The sequence below is a fragment of the Sus scrofa genome, unplaced genomic scaffold (assembly GCF_000003025.6).
Source record: "Sus scrofa isolate TJ Tabasco breed Duroc unplaced genomic scaffold, Sscrofa11.1 Contig36, whole genome shotgun sequence".
NCBI lineage: Eukaryota > Metazoa > Chordata > Mammalia > Artiodactyla > Suidae > Sus > Sus scrofa.
Genome location: NW_018085186.1, coordinates 1 through 17,854, shown reverse-complemented (window position 1 = coordinate 17,854; position 17,854 = coordinate 1). Strand labels below are relative to the sequence as shown.

The window sequence follows — 17,854 nt, the reverse complement described above, 5'->3', positions numbered from 1 at the left end:
GCCTGCCAGGAGCTCGCTGGTTGATCTGTTCTCATCAGGGGTGGCCTCCAGGAGCTCCAGGTTCAGTATCAGCCTGGTACTTGTTTCTCTTGAGCATTACCATTATCCTCAAATCTCATAGGACAGAGGTTTTCATACTTTGAAACTGTAACACCGAAAGCCTAGCCCTGGACTGGCATCACCTGCCTCTTCCTAAAGACACTTCCCCTAGGCCTGGGGGAGGGCCCGCCTGCACTGTGGGGGTCACAGCACACTTCCTGGGAACAATGCATGATCCACGAGGTGTTCTGTGCAGCAGAGGAACTAAAAGTGGGCTGGAGATCACAAAGGAATGTTGTTTACATTTTAGAGGCTGCTGGGCTGAGTTAAAATATCTAAAATACAAAGACCAACACACAGCATAGAGAGAAGACCACAAAATGGGAAGGTGCTTTATAAAATCAGTCATTTCACTGACATTCATTCCATCATATGCAGTAACAAGCTTTCATCACCAAACACTCAAAACACCTGAAAATGATTTTTGACATGGAATAGGTAGCTTCGTCATGAAAAATCATTTCTAATTTCTCAAAAAGTAGAATGTCAACAGGCACGTCTGGGAATAAGGACAGTTGGTGTTGGATTTCAGGCTTCTCTGGGTGGCCAGGAAAAAACGCAAGGCTTACTTCTGGTTGAACTTCGATGGCCCTCAACTCCGTGAATGTCACTGCATCAGAACGAAGTGTTCACCGGTTACTGTTCTAATGAAACAGCGTTAGAAGGAGCATCGTAAGCCAGTCACCATGCTCACCTAGGCAATCTAGGCCATTGTCTCTTTCGATACTGTAAACCACCAAAACATTGGCCTAAAGAGCATGAACAAGTAGCTCCCTCCTGGGAGAAAGGCCAGCTCTACCTCCCAGCTGATTTATTTTGTACCCACCCAGACAGTGCCTGGTCCCACCCAGCTGTGACCCTAAGACTTCAGGCCTGGGGCACATGGGAAAGTGGATTCAGGCAACAGGACAGGAGCACTGTCTACACCCCAGGGGCTGACCTGGGGTTCTCAATCCTGATGAGCAAATGCATCCCCAGATTCAGAGACACCTCCTCTCAGCAAGCACCCACGAGCTCTCACTAAGTAACAACAGAGAGGACTCGGCCTGTGCCCAGATCATCAATGTCCCAACACAGTCACCACCCCAGACCCGCTGCCTTCCCACGGGTCCATCTCAACGAGCTGGTGTGTAACGGTGTCACAAGTGTGTGAATGGACGTATAGACGTAGCTCACCAGGGCCGCCACAGCTCACCCACGTGGGGATGGTAAGGAGGGAAGGTGGCTTCTTCCTAAAGGCTCCTGACCCTGTGAACCCAGCACGATGCTGCTGCCAGTCTCACACCCTTGGCACTTCCAGCTCCCAGAGGACGTGGCACCTGGACTCCATCCTCATTTATGATCCCCAATCTGAGCCCCTGCTCCCAGGAGTTCTCAGCACCCTGTTTATTACCCTGAGGCCAATTCAGGGTGCAGGTGTCTGAGACCCTGGAGGCAAAGCTCTCAGGACAAGCCTCCCTGACCCTGGACAAGCCATCAGTCATTAGATGGTCAGGCTCGTGAGTCAGAACGCCTGAGATGGAACCTTGGTCTTTATGCTTCGTGTGACCACAGGCACACATTGTAACCACTTGTACTCAGCGTCCTCTCTTTTAAAGGGGAGGTAACATAATACCCAGGCCTTCACTGACTTAGCCAGAGGAACACAAGTGACAGCACATGTAAAGTGCTCAGAGCAGTTCCTAATACACAATACTTTTTGAGTACTTACAATTGTTATTACTAAATGACTAATAGTACTGCTGCCACTACCTCAAGCAGCACTGCTACTGAGATGAGCTCATGTTACTGCTAGAGTACTTCTGGGACTACTAGTGAGTACGAGTCCCTGATACTATTATGAATACAGCTAGTACTACTATTGAGGATGAGCCCCTGTCACGGATATGAATACTGTTAGGACTACTGCTGAGTATGAACCCCTGTTACTATAATGAGTACTGCTAGGACTACTAGTAAGTACAAACCTCTGTTACTATAATGAGTACTGCTAGGACTACTAGAGGGTATGAACCCCTGTTACTATAATGAGTACTGCTAGGACTACCAGTGAGTATGAGCCCTCAGCTCCTCCACTCCCCACCTTCCTGCCATGACCACCCAACAACCACCCTCCTGAAAGAGGGGCCAGCGCTCTACCAATGGCCGCCTTGTGCAGCCCCCGGGCTGGCCTTCCTGGACCCCAGCAGTGAGTATCACTGGGCCGGACAACTGTGGGATTGACACTCCCCCCTGCTCTTCACATGGCACTGCAGTACCTGGGGGGTCTATGCCTTCTCAAAGATGACACTCCACCCCCAAACCTGTCCCCACCCTCTGGCACATGGTCAACCCACCTTTGTCATCAGTGAGAACTCAGTCTCCTGGCACCATCAGTCACCTGGGAGCTGACAGAGTCCCTGGTTTCTCCAACGGGAGGGCAGGTTCACCTACCTGGCCACCCTCTGCCCACAGGGCCCTTCAGGATGACAAGAGCCACAATGTCCACCTACAAACCCCCTGCCCACCATCCTCAGCCCAACAAAACGTACTGATGACAACTCACCACCTTCTCCAGCTAAACAGCCCTTCCTGGCAGCTTCCTCTTCTGCCCTCCTTCTGTCACACCCACAAGCTGCCCACATCCCTAAGGCAGCACGAAGGTACCACAGAGACCACGAGCCACCAGGAGGAGGTGCGGTAGACACCCCGCAGCCACAGCCCACAACAGGCAGGCTGACTGGCGCTGTGCCCCTGGGGGAGTGGTCTCAGTGGGAACCTGAACCCAGACCCTTAAGGGTCACAGAGGTCATGGACCTCAAGGCTTCAGCCTTTGGTTTCCCTCTGCACACCCCCTCCTACACCCTCTGTAAGTGCCAGGTTGCCAAACCTCTCCCCTTCAACCAGCAACACTCCCGACAACCAGGGACACCAGCCAGAATGGGTGGGGCACAGAATTCATGGTGAAACTGGAGTTCCCCCAACAGGATGCTTGGGAGCCCATCCATAGGGAAGGGGGTGCTCCTGGGAGCTCTGAGCAGCTCCAGCCCAGACCCAGGGCCCCAGTTCTGTTCTTCTGGAAGAGAAGAAGCAACGATCTCTCCTTAGGAAAGCATTTATCAGATGGGGCCTGGTCAAGCTAAAATTCTTTGCTGAGCACCTGGTAATGCCTTATGTTTCTGGGGCTCTGGTCCAAGATTGCTTCCTCCAAACCACAGGGCGCATATTCCTTGAGGTTGTAGGATCTTATTTTGTTCAAGGACCGCTCTTAGCATTTACTTTATTAATTGAGCACCAACAGTGTCTTAACATGGTATCAAATGGCCTTTCCTTTCAGTGCCATCCTTCCATGACACTACGTTTTAAGCAGGTAAAGAAAAACAGCAATTCCCCAGAGGTCCAGCCCTTTAAGCATCTGTCCCTTCTAAAGATAAACTCAACTGCTGAGCTCCATCAGGTTTCTGAGATAAGACTTATCTCAGACCTTCAACTACTGGCCTCTCTCCTCACCACCCCGTCCATCGTCCATCTCAGGACTGATCTACATTCACTGAAAAGCAAAGCACTGTATGTAAAAGACTTTACCTCAAGAAACGTAAAAACTCCCAAAACTAAATAGGGTTTCCAGTAACACTTGATGATGGCTTTTATTAAAGAAGGCTCCCGTGCGTCTTTCTCAGCTCTCGAAACTTCTCGATCCCAGGACCTGCGAGGAGACACAAAGCACAGTAAAGAACAGCCTGCCCCTCCACAGGGAGCGCGGGGGAGGGTCAGCGTGGAGACAAGCCTCTACTGCAGGGCCCTCTGTGACTGACCCCTAGGGGCTGGCTAATGGCTTGCAGGCTCCTGAAGGCGGAGCGGTGTGGATGCTGAAGCACCAGAACAACAGGCTTTGAGGGATAGAGGCCCAGTCTCAGGACACACGTGCCTGCCAAGCTCAGCTGGATTCACAGCACAGGAGCAGCCCAGGAGGGCAGCCGAGCTCCTCCAGGGACACCCCCTCGGGGACAGAGCCTGGCATCCAGGGCCTTGGCTGAGGGCCCCTCCTCTTCCACAAGTGCCCAGGACACACGGGGTCCCCAGCCTCCAGAGTCAGCTCAGCCCGGGCTCCGCCTGAGGGGCGGGGACAAGCGTGCAGGGTCCCGGGAAGGGGGCTCCAGGAGAGCCCAGGGGAAGACAGAGCCCACTCCCACCACCAGCCACACGGAGACCTGCTCCCTCTTCCTCCCCTGCGCCTCACGGCCTGCTGCTCACCCTCGCAGCTCTTCTCCAAGGCGCGCGGAGCGATCTTCTGGAAGCACCGAGTACATGTCATATTTCTCTAACCTCCGCTTGTAGCCAACTCGAAACAGGGGGGTTAGCCACCTGTTAAAATGGAAAGAGAAGGAGAATGACATGCATCCAAACCAGGCATCTCTGTCTAATTAGAATCCTACATTCATGGGGTTTGTAAAAAAAAAAAAAAATTACATTTTAAATATAGAGAGATATGGGAGGAAAATACTTAGATATGTTTACACACACACACACCAGCTATAAATCCTGAAAGCCCCTGGAAGCAATGACACACTGGTACAAAGAGCACTCCAACCCCCAGATCTCGGGTTTTGTTCTTTTTTAACGTACACAATTATAATCTCTTTTTTCTTGTGATGACGACTTTTAAGGTCAACTCTTAGCAGCTTTCAAATATGCAACACAGTGTGATTAACACAGTCATCATAAAGGCCTCTACATCCCCACCACTTATTTACTTTATAATGGGAAGTCTGGGCCTTAGCCCCCCTTCACCCAGATCTTGACTTTCTAACATCTTTCTTCCCTAAAGGGAACCAAGGCTCCTTGCAGCAATGGCTGGTTCCACACTTGGGCAGTCTGGGTCAGCGCCTGATGATTAGCTTGTTGGGTGTAAGGTAAGGGCCTGACATTAGGCTTTGGAGACACGCCCTTCAGAGACATCCATCTCCCATGAACACATGCCAGCCACACAATGAGATAAAGAGCCCGGCCACCCCACCCATGAAGTCCCCCGTTTTCAGAAAGCTCTGGGTGACTAGATAACAAACCATTTCACTGTTTTCTTTTGCCTTCCCACACTTTAATTCCCTCTCTTGCGTTTTAAATACACCAATAAACAATGAATACACAAAATCCTAGACATCCCACCCTCCACCCCCAAAAGGCAGAACCCCAAGCCCAGGCTTGCTCGCACGTCCTCTTTCTCTCTACCCAGGACCTCATTGTGTGGACCCAGGTGTGCCTTGAACCCTGTAGGACACGTGAGTGATAAGCCTTGTCATTTCAAAGTTCCCTTATGGTTGTTGCTGAGACGCGTCTCGCAATCCTAAGAACCACAAGGGCCAGCACAGTCATAACCCTGGCTCCAAAAGGGCCATGTCTGTGGGGGCTGCCGGAACCAGTACACGCCCAGGTGAGCAGCGCCCCAGGCATGCCCACCCACAGCATCGCTATCAACAGACCAAGACCCACAGGCAGAGAAGGTCCATGATGGGCCTGGGACCTCTTGCACCATCAACTGAGGAAGCACTCAGGAATCGTGAGGATGTGTAGAAAGACAGAGAAGCCAGCTTGAATGGCTCTCACTACCCAAACCTGGGATACGGTCAGCATCACGACAAATACATGGCAATGAATGACAACCCATTAAATAATGAAAGACTCCAGGAGTCCTTACTGCTATGTTAACAGGAGAGAAAGGAAATCTCTTGCAAAAGAATGCAAACATAAAAGGAATCCTGGAGTCAGACGATTATCAATGAAAGTTAAATTAGTGAGGATGATATTGACATTATCTCAAATTATCTTTCTGCTAATTACTTCTTAAATATAAAAGGAAAAATCAGTAACTGTACAGATGATACCCCCCAAAAAACTCTATTCAAACCATTATGCATTATGTAAATAATAATGATTAATATGCAGAGTGAGCCCAAAGATTCACACCATTTTTCTGATTTTGCCAAGGTAAGGAAATTTCCAAAGCCAGACAATAACAACCCATGAAAGCAGAGACCACATTTCTTTCATTGCATTGTTCCTGGGACAATACAGGTATACAGGAGGTGCCCAAGAATGATGAGTGGAATAAATGAATATCCATGAATCATTAAAGAAGCAAGAAGAGAGACTGAGCTTCGGGTTTTGCAAACCCTGTACCTTGGCACCTCTGAAGAATCCTAGTCCAGGAGTCTGAAGACCAGACTCTGGTGCCAGCAGTGGTGCTGAGGACCCAGGGCCTCAACTGTGTCCCCCTCCCCTCCTCCACTCCAGTCCAGCATCTCCATGACCCTCAGTATCTCTAGGTCAATTTCCTTCCAAAACACAAGTGTAAATCTGTGAGCATTACCCTTAAAAAGGTTTGCAACACGTTGGGCCAGTTACCCGATAGTTATCACTCCAGACAAGGCTCCGGGAACCAGCACTGGGGCTGAACCACATGATGATGCCCAGCCCTGAAAGGAGCTCTTTAAATTCTGCTCACACAGGAAAAGATGCTCGACATCAGTCATCCTTAGGGAAATGCAAATCCAAACCACAATAAGACATCACCCCACACATATTAGAAGGGCTACTATGAGGAAAAAAGAAAGGAAGAGAAAACAAGTGTTGGTGAGGATGTGGAGAAACTGGAACCCTTGACCCCTGATGGGGGAGTGTAACACGCTGTGATCACAAAGGACAAACACTGCATGATTCTACTTCCATGAGACAACACAGTGCAATCACATTCATAGGGAAACAAAGTAGCACTGGGGTTGTCAGGGGCTGGGAGGAAGGGGAGAGGGCAGTTTGTGTCTGATGACGCATTAATGTAGAATGAAAAGAATTCTGAGGCGTTCCCATTGTGGCACAGAGGAAATGAATCCGACCAGGAATCATGAGGTTTTGGGTTTGATCCCTGGCCTCGCTTAGTGGGTTAAGGATCCCGTGTTGCCGTGAGCTGTGGTGTAGGTCACAGGCGTGGCTCAGATCTGGCTTTGCTGTGGCTGTGGTGTAGGCCCGCAGCTGTAGCTCTGATTAGACCCCTAGCCTGGAACCTCTATATGCTGCGGTGTGGCCCTAAAAAGCAAACAAAAACTAAAACAAATTCCCAACAAGCAGTTCCCACTTGTGCGACGGGAAGCACCAAGAAGGAAAACACAATGTGTGTTTATCCAGGTTTATTTGGCCATAAAAGAGGCTCTGGAGACCTCGCCCAGCCTCCATCTACAGTATTTGGATTTCTGACTATTAATGAAGAACAATAAGATTAATATAAGTGGTATTTTGAAAATGGTGCAAAGAATCCTGGTTTGAAATTAAACATTTGTATGCATGCGCTATCGCTAGTTAGCATTAGTTTCTAAGGGCCTAACACAACGGACTCCTAAACCATCTCAGCACTCAGCCAGTTCACATCCACCTCATGTCATCTGCTTCACTGCCAACAGCCTCCAAAGAGTCTACCTTGATCCCAGCAGCCGTTTCCACAACAGCACTCCCTTTGCAAGGTGACAGTTCACTGACTGAGACACAGCCAGCATCCAGGGAGCCAAGATTTAACCACTCCCTGATAGGACAAGCACATCTGGTCTCTGCTCAACCCTCATCTCTGGGGACAGGTCGTGCACTAACCCCCAACCTGCTGCCTCTGAGACGAGGGTGGGAGAGAAATGCAGAGCTCACCCCAGAGGCCTGCTGTGCAGGACGGCGGGGACATTGCCAGGGAGATTCTAAGCAGACTGGACATTCCAGTGTCCAGCTAGACATGGTACAGATGTGCCACTGATTTCCAATAATGGGGAAGAGGAAGAATCATTCAATAAACCATGATGGGAAAATGGGCTGTTTTGGGGAAAATGGGGCCTATCTTATGGTAAATACTGAAACAAATTCTAGCTGCCTTATTCTTAGAAATGAGACAAGAGCTAAAATAAAATGCTCACAAAGGCTTAGATGACACTAGGAATTTTAAAAGACATTTTAAAAATCAACAGGAGAAACCAAAAAGAAAAGCTCAATATAATTAATGCTATATAATTTAAAACCTCTAAACCAAAGGACAAATGAAAATCTCAAAAAGTATTTTATGCATTATTGCAACTTGAGTCAAAAATATAAATCCTGGGAGTTCCCGTTGTGGCGCAGTGGTTAACGAATCCGACTAGGAACCATGAGGTTGTGGGTTCGGTCCCTGGCCTTGCTCAGTGGGTTAAGGATCTGGCGTTGCCATGAGCTGTGGTGTAGGTTGCAGACGCGGCTCAGATTCCGCGTTGCTGTGGTTCTGGTGTAGGCTGGCGGCTACAGCTCCGATTAGACCCCTAGCCTGGAAACCTCCATATGCCGTGGGTGCAGCCCTAAAAAAGCAAAAAAAAAAAAAAAAAATTATGTGTGTGTGTCTATCTCATAGGAAAAATGATCTAGTAAAAGACAATTCAGGAGTTCCCATGATGGGTTAAGAATCCAATTGCAGTGGCTCAGGTCACTGCAGAGGCATGGGTTTGATCCCCAGCCTAGCACATTGGGGTAAAGGCTCCACCATTGCTACAGCTACAGTGTAGATTACAGCTGCAGCTTGGATTCAATCCCTGGCCCAAGAACTTCCACATGCCTTGGGTGGGACCAAAAAAGAAAAATTTCAAATGACTACTGAAATCATTTTTTAACTTAGACCTAGAAAAAAATATAATTCAGTACACAAAAGTTCACAATGAAATAAGCATACAAATAGCTATCAAGAGGGCAAAATGTGCTGAAAAGATATAAAATATTTGGGCCTTTCATCAATTATTAAACTACTTCTTAGAATATAGAAAAAGCAAAGATCCACCAAAATACATAGTCATGGACATGCATCACATCATAACTAGCAATAAATGTGTTAAATGAAAGTGAAAGACTGCATAAATTGCAATTAAATACCATGTTTAAATATTATTAAATGCCACAAATAAATGTTAGCCATAGAAAATTAAGAAGTAATCAGGATGACCAAGGAGGTGAAAGACTTATATGCTGAGAATTATAACATATTACTCAAGGAAATTAAAGAGGATTCAAAGAAATGAAAAGATACCCCGTGCTCCTGGCTTGGAAGAATTAATATTGTTAAAATGTCCATACTACCCAAAGCAATCTACAGATTTGATGCAATCCCTATCAAATTACCCATGACATTTTTCACAGAACTAGGATAAATATTCCAAAGATTTATATAAAACCATAAAAGACCCAGAATGACCAGAGCAATTCTGAGGGGGGGGGGAACAGTAGAAGCAGCTCAGTGCAGCAGATACACATCAGGAGCCAGATGCCTGGTGTGGGATCCACTCCACCACTTACTAGCTGTGTGATGGGAGGTGATTTACTCAACCTCTCTGCTTCAGTGCCTTCAGATATATATGGTAAGAGATAATAGTTCCTTCCCCTCCAGTAGGAAAACTGGAAATAGGTGCCTCCCTCATCAATGAGAAGTCTTCAGCTCCCCATTTCCATGGGCACACACTTTGAAAATCCACAAGCAGAACATGCTGGGAGAGCTCCTTGCCCTCTCTGAAGTTAAGGAGACAGTTGCCTACCTCATTATTATTTATGGTAACCACACCCATATTCCCTCTGCTAGACTCCTCTTAAGGACCTCGGCCAAGAGATGTACACACTGAATATACCACTACCAAAACAAGCACAGGAGCTCCCATCCTGTGCCCTCTCCTTAAAAAAGAAATTATCAGAACACGTGGGAAAGATGAATGGTGTAGGATTCAAAACCACAAGATCTAATCATCTCCCAAGTATGATTAAAACCCCAAGGTTCAGGCTACCTAGTCAGGAGTCCCAGCTACCAGGTGGAAAACTCCAGTGAAGAGCATCACCCTCTGAGTCATTTTCCATCTGTGTGTTTCCTCCCAGCTCAGGACCCTTCAGCGGTTTTAGAACCAAATGACTTCCTGGGCAGAACCATCTGCACCGAGAGCACGCACCACTTCTCTCAAGGCTAGACATCGGGATACGACCCCACAGTCCTCAGAGTGGGCCTCAAAGGGGGAGGTGGAAATATGGGCAATAGGGAACGGGGCTGGTCAAGTTCATACTCCAGTCCTGGCGTGTGTCTGAGGCCAAAGCAAAACATGCTCAAGGACAGTGTCCACATCCACTAAATAAAAATCAGAGTGTTTTGTACCCACATGAAATTTGCCACAACTAGGTACCAAGACATACAGTGAGAGACGCACCTGGACAAAGGAAGGAGGAAGAGAGACATGGTCAGAGACACAGGCACAGAGGGAGCCACACAACTGGAACTCAGCTGTCACCAAGGAACACGGGGAAAGTGGGAATATTATTGGAAGATGGCAGTGGTCCGGGGCACTAATTAGAGCACTAATTAGATAAAGGAAGCTGTTCTTAAGTTACTTGCTTAGGAAAAAAGGCTGCAGCTTTGGTTCAGAATTGCGAATTTCTGAGCAGCACTGGGGAAGCCACCTAAGGGTGGGGTGGGGAGCATCCAGACCCTTCCCCACAAGGGGTGAGTCCCCCCTGGGCAGCCTGGGCTCTCAGCCTCCCTGCCTCCTGCTCCTCCTGCTCCCAGGTACAGAAGGCTGGTGGGAAGGTGAGCAGCAAGGCTGGGGCACTTGGCACCCCTGCTACCAGGTCCCTGGGTCTCCCTCCAAGGCCTCCCTTGCCCTGACCCTCAATCCTCAGTCCCTGAAAAATGCCAGCGGTGTCAGGCCAGGGCCCCTTGGCAGCTGGGTGTCGCATGTTCGGCTGGGCACTCACCAGAAGAACAGGCTCGAGCAGACGTTCCCGTCCTGCAGCGGGTTGGGCTTCCCCATCTTGCCCACCTGGGTGGGCTCGGGCTGGAATCACGCTGCTCTGGCTGTGGTATTGCTCCCGCTGTTCCTGGCGGCTCGGCCACCAAGTAGGTCTGCTGGGCAGGAGCCTGAAGTCCACCTCCTTCTGGGAGTGAAGCACCTATGGCTCGCCTCGCTTCTGCTGCCCAGGGCCACTCCCTATGCGCTGGTCACAACTGCATCCACCTGTAGCCCTGAGCCCCAGAGCCTAGATCAGTGCAGAGCAGCCGGACCAAGGGGCGAGGCCTCCGGCACAGTAGAAGGAGGCAGGTAGAGAAACTGCCAGGCACTTGGTGTCAGGGGCCTGGGCACCCAATTTCGAGCACCCTGCAGTGAACTCCACTGAAGTGGGTGCTCTGAGCCCAGGCCCCACCCAGAAGGTGGAGAGGGGAGGTGCAGGCTCTATCAGCTCCCTCTGCTCAGAACAGCCCGCCTCCTCAGCTGGAGAAGACACAGAAAAAGCTGCAGAGGAAGATAACAGCCCGCCCTCTGGGCAACCTGACCTCATCAGGACCACACAAGGATGCAGCGGGAGGTTCTCCAACTATAACCCAGCAGGACCCTATGTCCTCTGCCTGCCTCTTGTTTGGAGAAAAGCTTTAGTCTGCCACCACCTCTGAGTTACAAAAGGCTGGCTCAGGAATCAATGACTGAAAGAATGTGAACATGTAATAACAAAAAATATTAAGTGATAGATCAGCCATATAACAGTCACAGAATCTTTAGTTCCTCCCTGAAGGATACAGAAAACAGTGTCTGACGCACATCTCCGACTTGTTTTGTAGATACTAAAACCCCCACCAGATGGAAGGAATGAGCTGCCTGATGACCATGAGCAGAGAGCCCTCAGACCACCTGGAGCCTGAGGACTGAGGATGCTAAACCACTTGATGCCACCCTGGTCCCTCACCACGAACCAGTCAGAGAACAGTACAGGAGCTGATCACATGCCCTGGACTCTCTCCCTCACCTTGCCTTCAAACACCCTCCTCTGAAATCCCCTGGGGAGTCTGGGTCTTTTGAGCATGATATGCCTGTACTCCCTGCCTGGCCCTTGCAAAAACCTTCCTCTGCTCCAAACTCCAATATTTCGGTTGATATGGCATTACTGTGCCTTGGGCGCAGGAACTTGGGTTGGACAACACAACCTGCAACTAAACCCTCAACTGGCCAGTGTTTAGCATAGATTATGTTTGTTTCGCTGCAAGACCTAAAGAAAGGTAACCAAAGCTTAGAGGAGCTCACATGATTTAGGAAGATGAATGCATGCTGTCCTGGGGAGAAGCTTTGGGCATCTCACATGCTGCAGTGTGCTGGGACCTCTGTGAGCGTCTCCTGCCCTCCTAGACTGGGAAAGGGGAATAGGACGCGACAGAGAGAGACTGCCTGATGATTGCTTTCATCGTGTGCTCAGATCCTAGCCGAATAACAGCAACGCATGTTACAGAATCCAGGTTATGCATATTTCTGGAGAACTTACCTCACCCTTCACTTTAATAATGCCCTATTCAAAGAGGTGTTATCATCTCCATTTTACAGATGAGAGATGAGGCTCAAGGACAGCACTTGTCCAGGGTCTTAGAATCAGGAAGTGATGAACCCTGATTTGGCCTCCAGTCCACGTCCAGCAAGGTCTGTCTCACAAGAGGATGGACAGGGTGCATAAAAAGAGCCCAGAATATGCTTTTTAACTGAACAAATGACTGTAGGGCTGAATGAACAACATCTTGGGCTCTTTAGTTTTTTTGTGTAGCCATCTTACAGCTCAGCAGTCTCTTCCCTTCCACCTAGTTGAAGAAAGATCAAAGTTCATGAAGCTTATAACAAGATCTATTATTTTTCTCATAGTTTACTGTGTGCCTCAGCTACACTGATGATATCAGCAATGGTCTGGGCTTCAGTTATACAAGATGAGTAAGTTCGGGAGACCTAATGTACAGCAACGTAGCTATAGCTGACAATATTGTACTGAGTACTTTTAATGGTCTAAGAGAATACATCTTAGATGTTCCCAACATAAAAAGAAGAAAAAAGGAAATGGTTAAGGTGTGATGTGTTTGCTATGTTGACTGGCTTGGTTGTGGTGAATATTTCAGCATATGTATGCATATCAAGTCATTGAGTTGTACATCTTAAATACATACAATTTTTTAGCATCAATCTATCCCAATAAAACTGGAGGGGACATGTCTTTTAAAAAAAGTAATGTATTCAAACATTTTTTTAATAAGTCAAACATATAAGAAAGGCAAAATGTTGATAACAGTCTGTTGATGGGCAAGATGTGGATTTATTACTCCGTTTTCTTAATAGTTCATGCATGTTTGAAATTTTCTATTGCAAAAAAGAGTTAGAAAAATGTTAATTTTTTTAATTACCTACCTTTCTGGTGTTCGCTCTTTCCCAGAGAAGACAAATCTACAGCCTCCACAACCAGCCCTCACCGGATGTCCAGTTCTCTTCGACATTCCCCACCGTTTTCAGCCTGTAAACACTCAGCTGCCGGTCCTACTGCAAAGGTGAAGACAGTGCTTGCTCACCCAGCAGCAAGGAGCTCAGTTGTCTAAGCAGTGCCGTGCTTGCTAACACACTTTTATTGGCCTCCTTCCCTTCTCTGTCTCACTTCTCCACTCCCTACAAGTGTTTTCCCGGGAACCCTTCCAAATGAACTATTTCTCCTCAAATCCTGGTTTAAGGGTCTGCTACTGTGGGAACCCAAACTAAGACACCTATCAGAAACATCCTTCTTATTACTGATAAATATATTCACTCCCTTGCTCATGGACCTTTTATTTTTATTTATTTATTTGCTTTTTAGGGCTGCACTCACGGCATACAGAGGTTCCCAGGCTAGGGGGCAAATCGGAACTGTAGCTGCTGGCCTACATCACAGCCACAGCAACGTGGGATCTGGGCCACATCTGTGAGCTACAGCTCATGGCAACACCAGATCTTTAACCCACCAATTCAGGCCAGGGCTCAAACCCGCATCCTCATGGATAGTAGTTGGATTCATTTCCACTGAGCCATGCCAGGAACTCCATTCCCTTGCACTCATAGAAGACCTAACTAATCCTATACAGCCTGGGTTGTCAGTACAGCAGCACCATCATTAAGAGGATCATGAGAACTTGAAATGCAATGGCCCAAACTGAGATGTGCTGTACATATAAAATACACAATGGATTCCCAAGGCAGTCTAAAATATTTTTTGTCTCACTAATGTTTTTTTGCATTGATTACAGTTAAAATGGTATGTCGAACACACTGGTTTAACAATATACTAGCATTAATTTCATTTGTTCCTTTTCACTTTTTAACATGACTACTACAAAATTTAAAGTGATAGAAATGGTTCACATTCTATTTCTATGGACCCAAGATAAGGTGGCTGCTTTGGATAAGAGGCAAGTGGTTTTGGAGACCATGGAAACTGCTAAATGAGGCAGTAAACAAAATTGGCGCACATGCAAAAGCACAACCACTAAGAGACAGCTTTATCATTACCTGCACCTGATTTTGCTCATTAACCTACGTCACCTTCCCTAATAAAAGTCATGTGGGCTAAAGCCTGGGCGCCTTTGTTCTGCGGAACGGAGTGCCTCCCGGTCCCCCACTTTCTAAACGTCTTGTGTGTTTCGTCATGTCTCACAGCCCCTCTTCCACGATCTCCCGTTGCCCTGCAGCGCTGGACGTGGCAAAGTGGGAAAGGGCAGATGGCCTTTGGCCCAAAGCTGGTGATTTTGGTCAGAAAGCCTGAGGTGCCAGCTCTTCTAATGATCTGGTCTCTGAGGATACATTTAACCCATGTCATGTGTCCATGGGTTCAGAATTAAACCACCTAGTGCAGCTTACTTGTGACCCATGAGAGATGCTACTCTCTCTAAATTGAGACCAAGTCCTGGACCAAAAGTTTCCACCCCTTTCACCAACAGGTGCCTATATGTGTGTAATTTATCATTCTTCAACAGCCAGGGAGCTTAAGTCTTTACTTGTTAATCAAAACAGCTCGGGCAGGCTATTTCTAGCACACATTCTTCCTCTAGGCCTGCAACCCTCAAGCTGCTTTTCTTATTTCAAATTTAGACTTCCATTCAGTAACTGACTATCAAGCATTACTTTCCATCTCTGCCTGTCAGCTTGTTCAGTTTCCATAAAACAACCATCTCTGGTATTGGAATGGCACTTTGTAGATCCACTTGGGTGTCTTATTACATTTCCTACATTATTTAAAACAAAAAATAGAAGAAATTAATGTGCTAATATTAACAATAATGCAATAAATGCAAATATGGGGAGAGCACGAAGTAGAAAAGGCTTCGGATGCACATTGCAAGTGAGCTGGTGGGTCATATGTTTAATTTTGAAGGAAGAGGAACCACTTTTTTTAAATCTATGAAATACATACAGCAGCTTTACTCATAACTGCCAAAGTTTGGAAGCAACTGAGATGTCCTTCAATAGGTGAGATGATAAATAAACTGTCCCATCCAGAAAACGGAATACTATTCAGCACTAAAGAGAAATGAGCTACAGAGCCATGAAATGACATGGAGAACACGTAAATGCTTATTACTAAGGGAAAGAAGTGAGTCTGAAAAGGCTACATACTGTATCATGCTAACTAGATGATAAAAAGGCAAAACCATGGAGACGGTAAAAAGATCAGGGGTCGCCAGAGGGTGGGGGTGGGGCTGAGGGATGAAAAGGGAAGGACAGAGGATTTTTAGGAAAATGAAAATACTATGACACCACAATGACAGAAAAGTCATTAAACATTCGTCCAAACCCAACACCAGGTTGAGCCCTAATGGACACTATGGACTTTGGGTGGCCATGGTGTGTCAGTGTAGATTCATCAGGGGTAGCACATGCATCACTCTGGTGGGGCCACTAGGAGAGGGGAGGCTGTGGGATGTGGGGCAGGGAGGACATGAGAAATCTCTGTACTTGCCCCTCAAAAAAAAAAAAAAAAAGAAAGAAAGAAAAACTATGAAATACAGTAAGATATTGGTGAAGATTATATATGCAAATGAAGGATGTTCTAACAGAGGAAATGGAGAGTTTTAAGTTATAGACTGAGATCCTACATTAATATCATGTCCCATTGATCCCTTAGAGAATTTCACAGGCTTACACATCATCTGATACAGATACAGCTTGCTTCCACTCGAGCAAGAAAATCAGAAGGCCAGACTTAGTTTTTTCCTGTCAATTTTTTAAAATAACTTATAAAACTATGAAAGATATCATCATAACCTCCTTTCTATCCCTTGCAAATCACCATCAGTGAGTCCATTTTTTTCTTAATTAAAATATTTTTTGTGTGTGCACAACATTGTAAATCACAATAAATCAAATTTAATTAAATTTTCTCTTTTTTTTAAGAGCTGCACCCATGGCATATGGAAGTTCCCAGGCTGAGGGTCGAATTGGAGCTGCAGCTGCCACCTTTTGACACAGCCACACCAGCTCCAAGCTGCATCTGTGACCTACACTGCAGCTCATGACAACACCAGATCCTTAACCACCAAGCAGGGCCAGGTATCAAACCCACATCCCTGTGGATACTACTTAGGTTTGTTACCACTGAACCACAACAGCAACTCCAAAAATAAATTTTTGTGTTTATTAAATGTGACTTCTTGTAACTAAGAGAATTTGAAGTAAGAAATACATTCATAAAAATAATTTGAATTGCTGGGGAGTTCCCATCGTGGCGCAGTGGTTAACGAATCCAACTAGGAACCATGAGGTTGCGGGTTTGGTCCCTGGCTTTGCTCAGTGGGTTAAGGATCCAGTGTTGCCATGAGCTGTGGTGTAGTTTGCAGACACGGCTCGGATCTGGCGTTGCTGTGGCTCTGGCGCAAGCCACCGGCTACAGCTCAGATTTGACCTCTAGCCTGGGAATCTCCATATGCCACGGGAGCGGCCCTAGAAAAGGCAAAAAGACCAAAAAAAAAAAAAGAAAGAAAGAAATTGAAATTGCATATTACTAATGTTTATCTTTGCTTTGGATATTCATAAATAAATGACATTAGGGGTTAAAAAGCAAAAGTACTATTCCTGATCATAAAGAACTTTAGAATTTTTTTTCTTTAGTTTTCTGAAGACATCCCTCTTCATTCATTTCAAGGAGTCTACTTTCAACTGCACTCTCAGGGAAGCTGTGGGTATAAATACCGCAAATCACACTTAAATGAAATGTATGTTTCATATACTCACAGAGCTCACAGAGTTTTTTGGTTCGTTTTTATTTGTTTTTTGGAGGTTTTTTTTTTTTTTATAGATTTATAAGGTTGTGCCAATTTCTGCCTGCAGCAAAGTGACTCAGTCATATATATATATATATATATATATTCTTTGTTTATATTTTATTTTTCATCATGATCTATCCTAGTAGATTAGATATATCTCCTTTGCTACACAGTAGAAACTTATTGTCTATTCATTCCAAATGTAATTATTTGCATCTATTAACCCTAAATTACCAGCCCACCCCACTCCCTCCCACTTCACCCTTGACAACCACAAGTCTGTTCCATGTCAGTGAATGTGTTTCTGTTTTGTAGATAGGTTCATTTGTGCCATAATTTAGATTCACATATAAGTGATATGACAAAGAATTTTTCTCTCTCTTTCTTACTTCACTTAGTATATGATTTCACAGTTTATACTGTGTAATTCACATTTTTAGAGTCATACCTATGAGTGAAGGCTTTTATTATGATATGGACAATAGAAATTAAGTCTATTATGTTGCAACATTAAAACAAAAATATCGACTTTTTTTTTCACCATGCCTATGGCGTGCAGAAGTATTAAGGCCAGGAATCAAACCTAAGCCACAGCAGTAACAATACTGAATCCTTAGCAATTAGACACCTAAGGAAGTTCCCATCGTGCCACAGTGGTTAATGAATCTG

General features: G+C 46.3%; 1 protein-coding gene across 1 annotated transcript in view; it reads right to left on the bottom strand.

Annotated features, from left to right (window-relative positions):
* The window catches only part of LOC110258720 (multidrug resistance-associated protein 4-like), a 69,729-nt gene extending 58,819 nt beyond the window's left edge, over nucleotides 1-10,910 (bottom strand). Inside the window, exons 1-3 of the mRNA XM_021081991.1 lie at nucleotides 10,855-10,910; nucleotides 4,333-4,443; nucleotides 3,664-3,784 (exon numbers count right to left, since the gene is read on the bottom strand). Coding sequence (XP_020937650.1) covers nucleotides 3,664-3,784; nucleotides 4,333-4,443; nucleotides 10,855-10,910 — 288 coding nt within the window. The remainder of the gene's footprint in view (nucleotides 1-3,663; nucleotides 3,785-4,332; nucleotides 4,444-10,854) is intronic.
* Nucleotides 10,911-17,854: the final 6,944 nt, after the last annotated feature.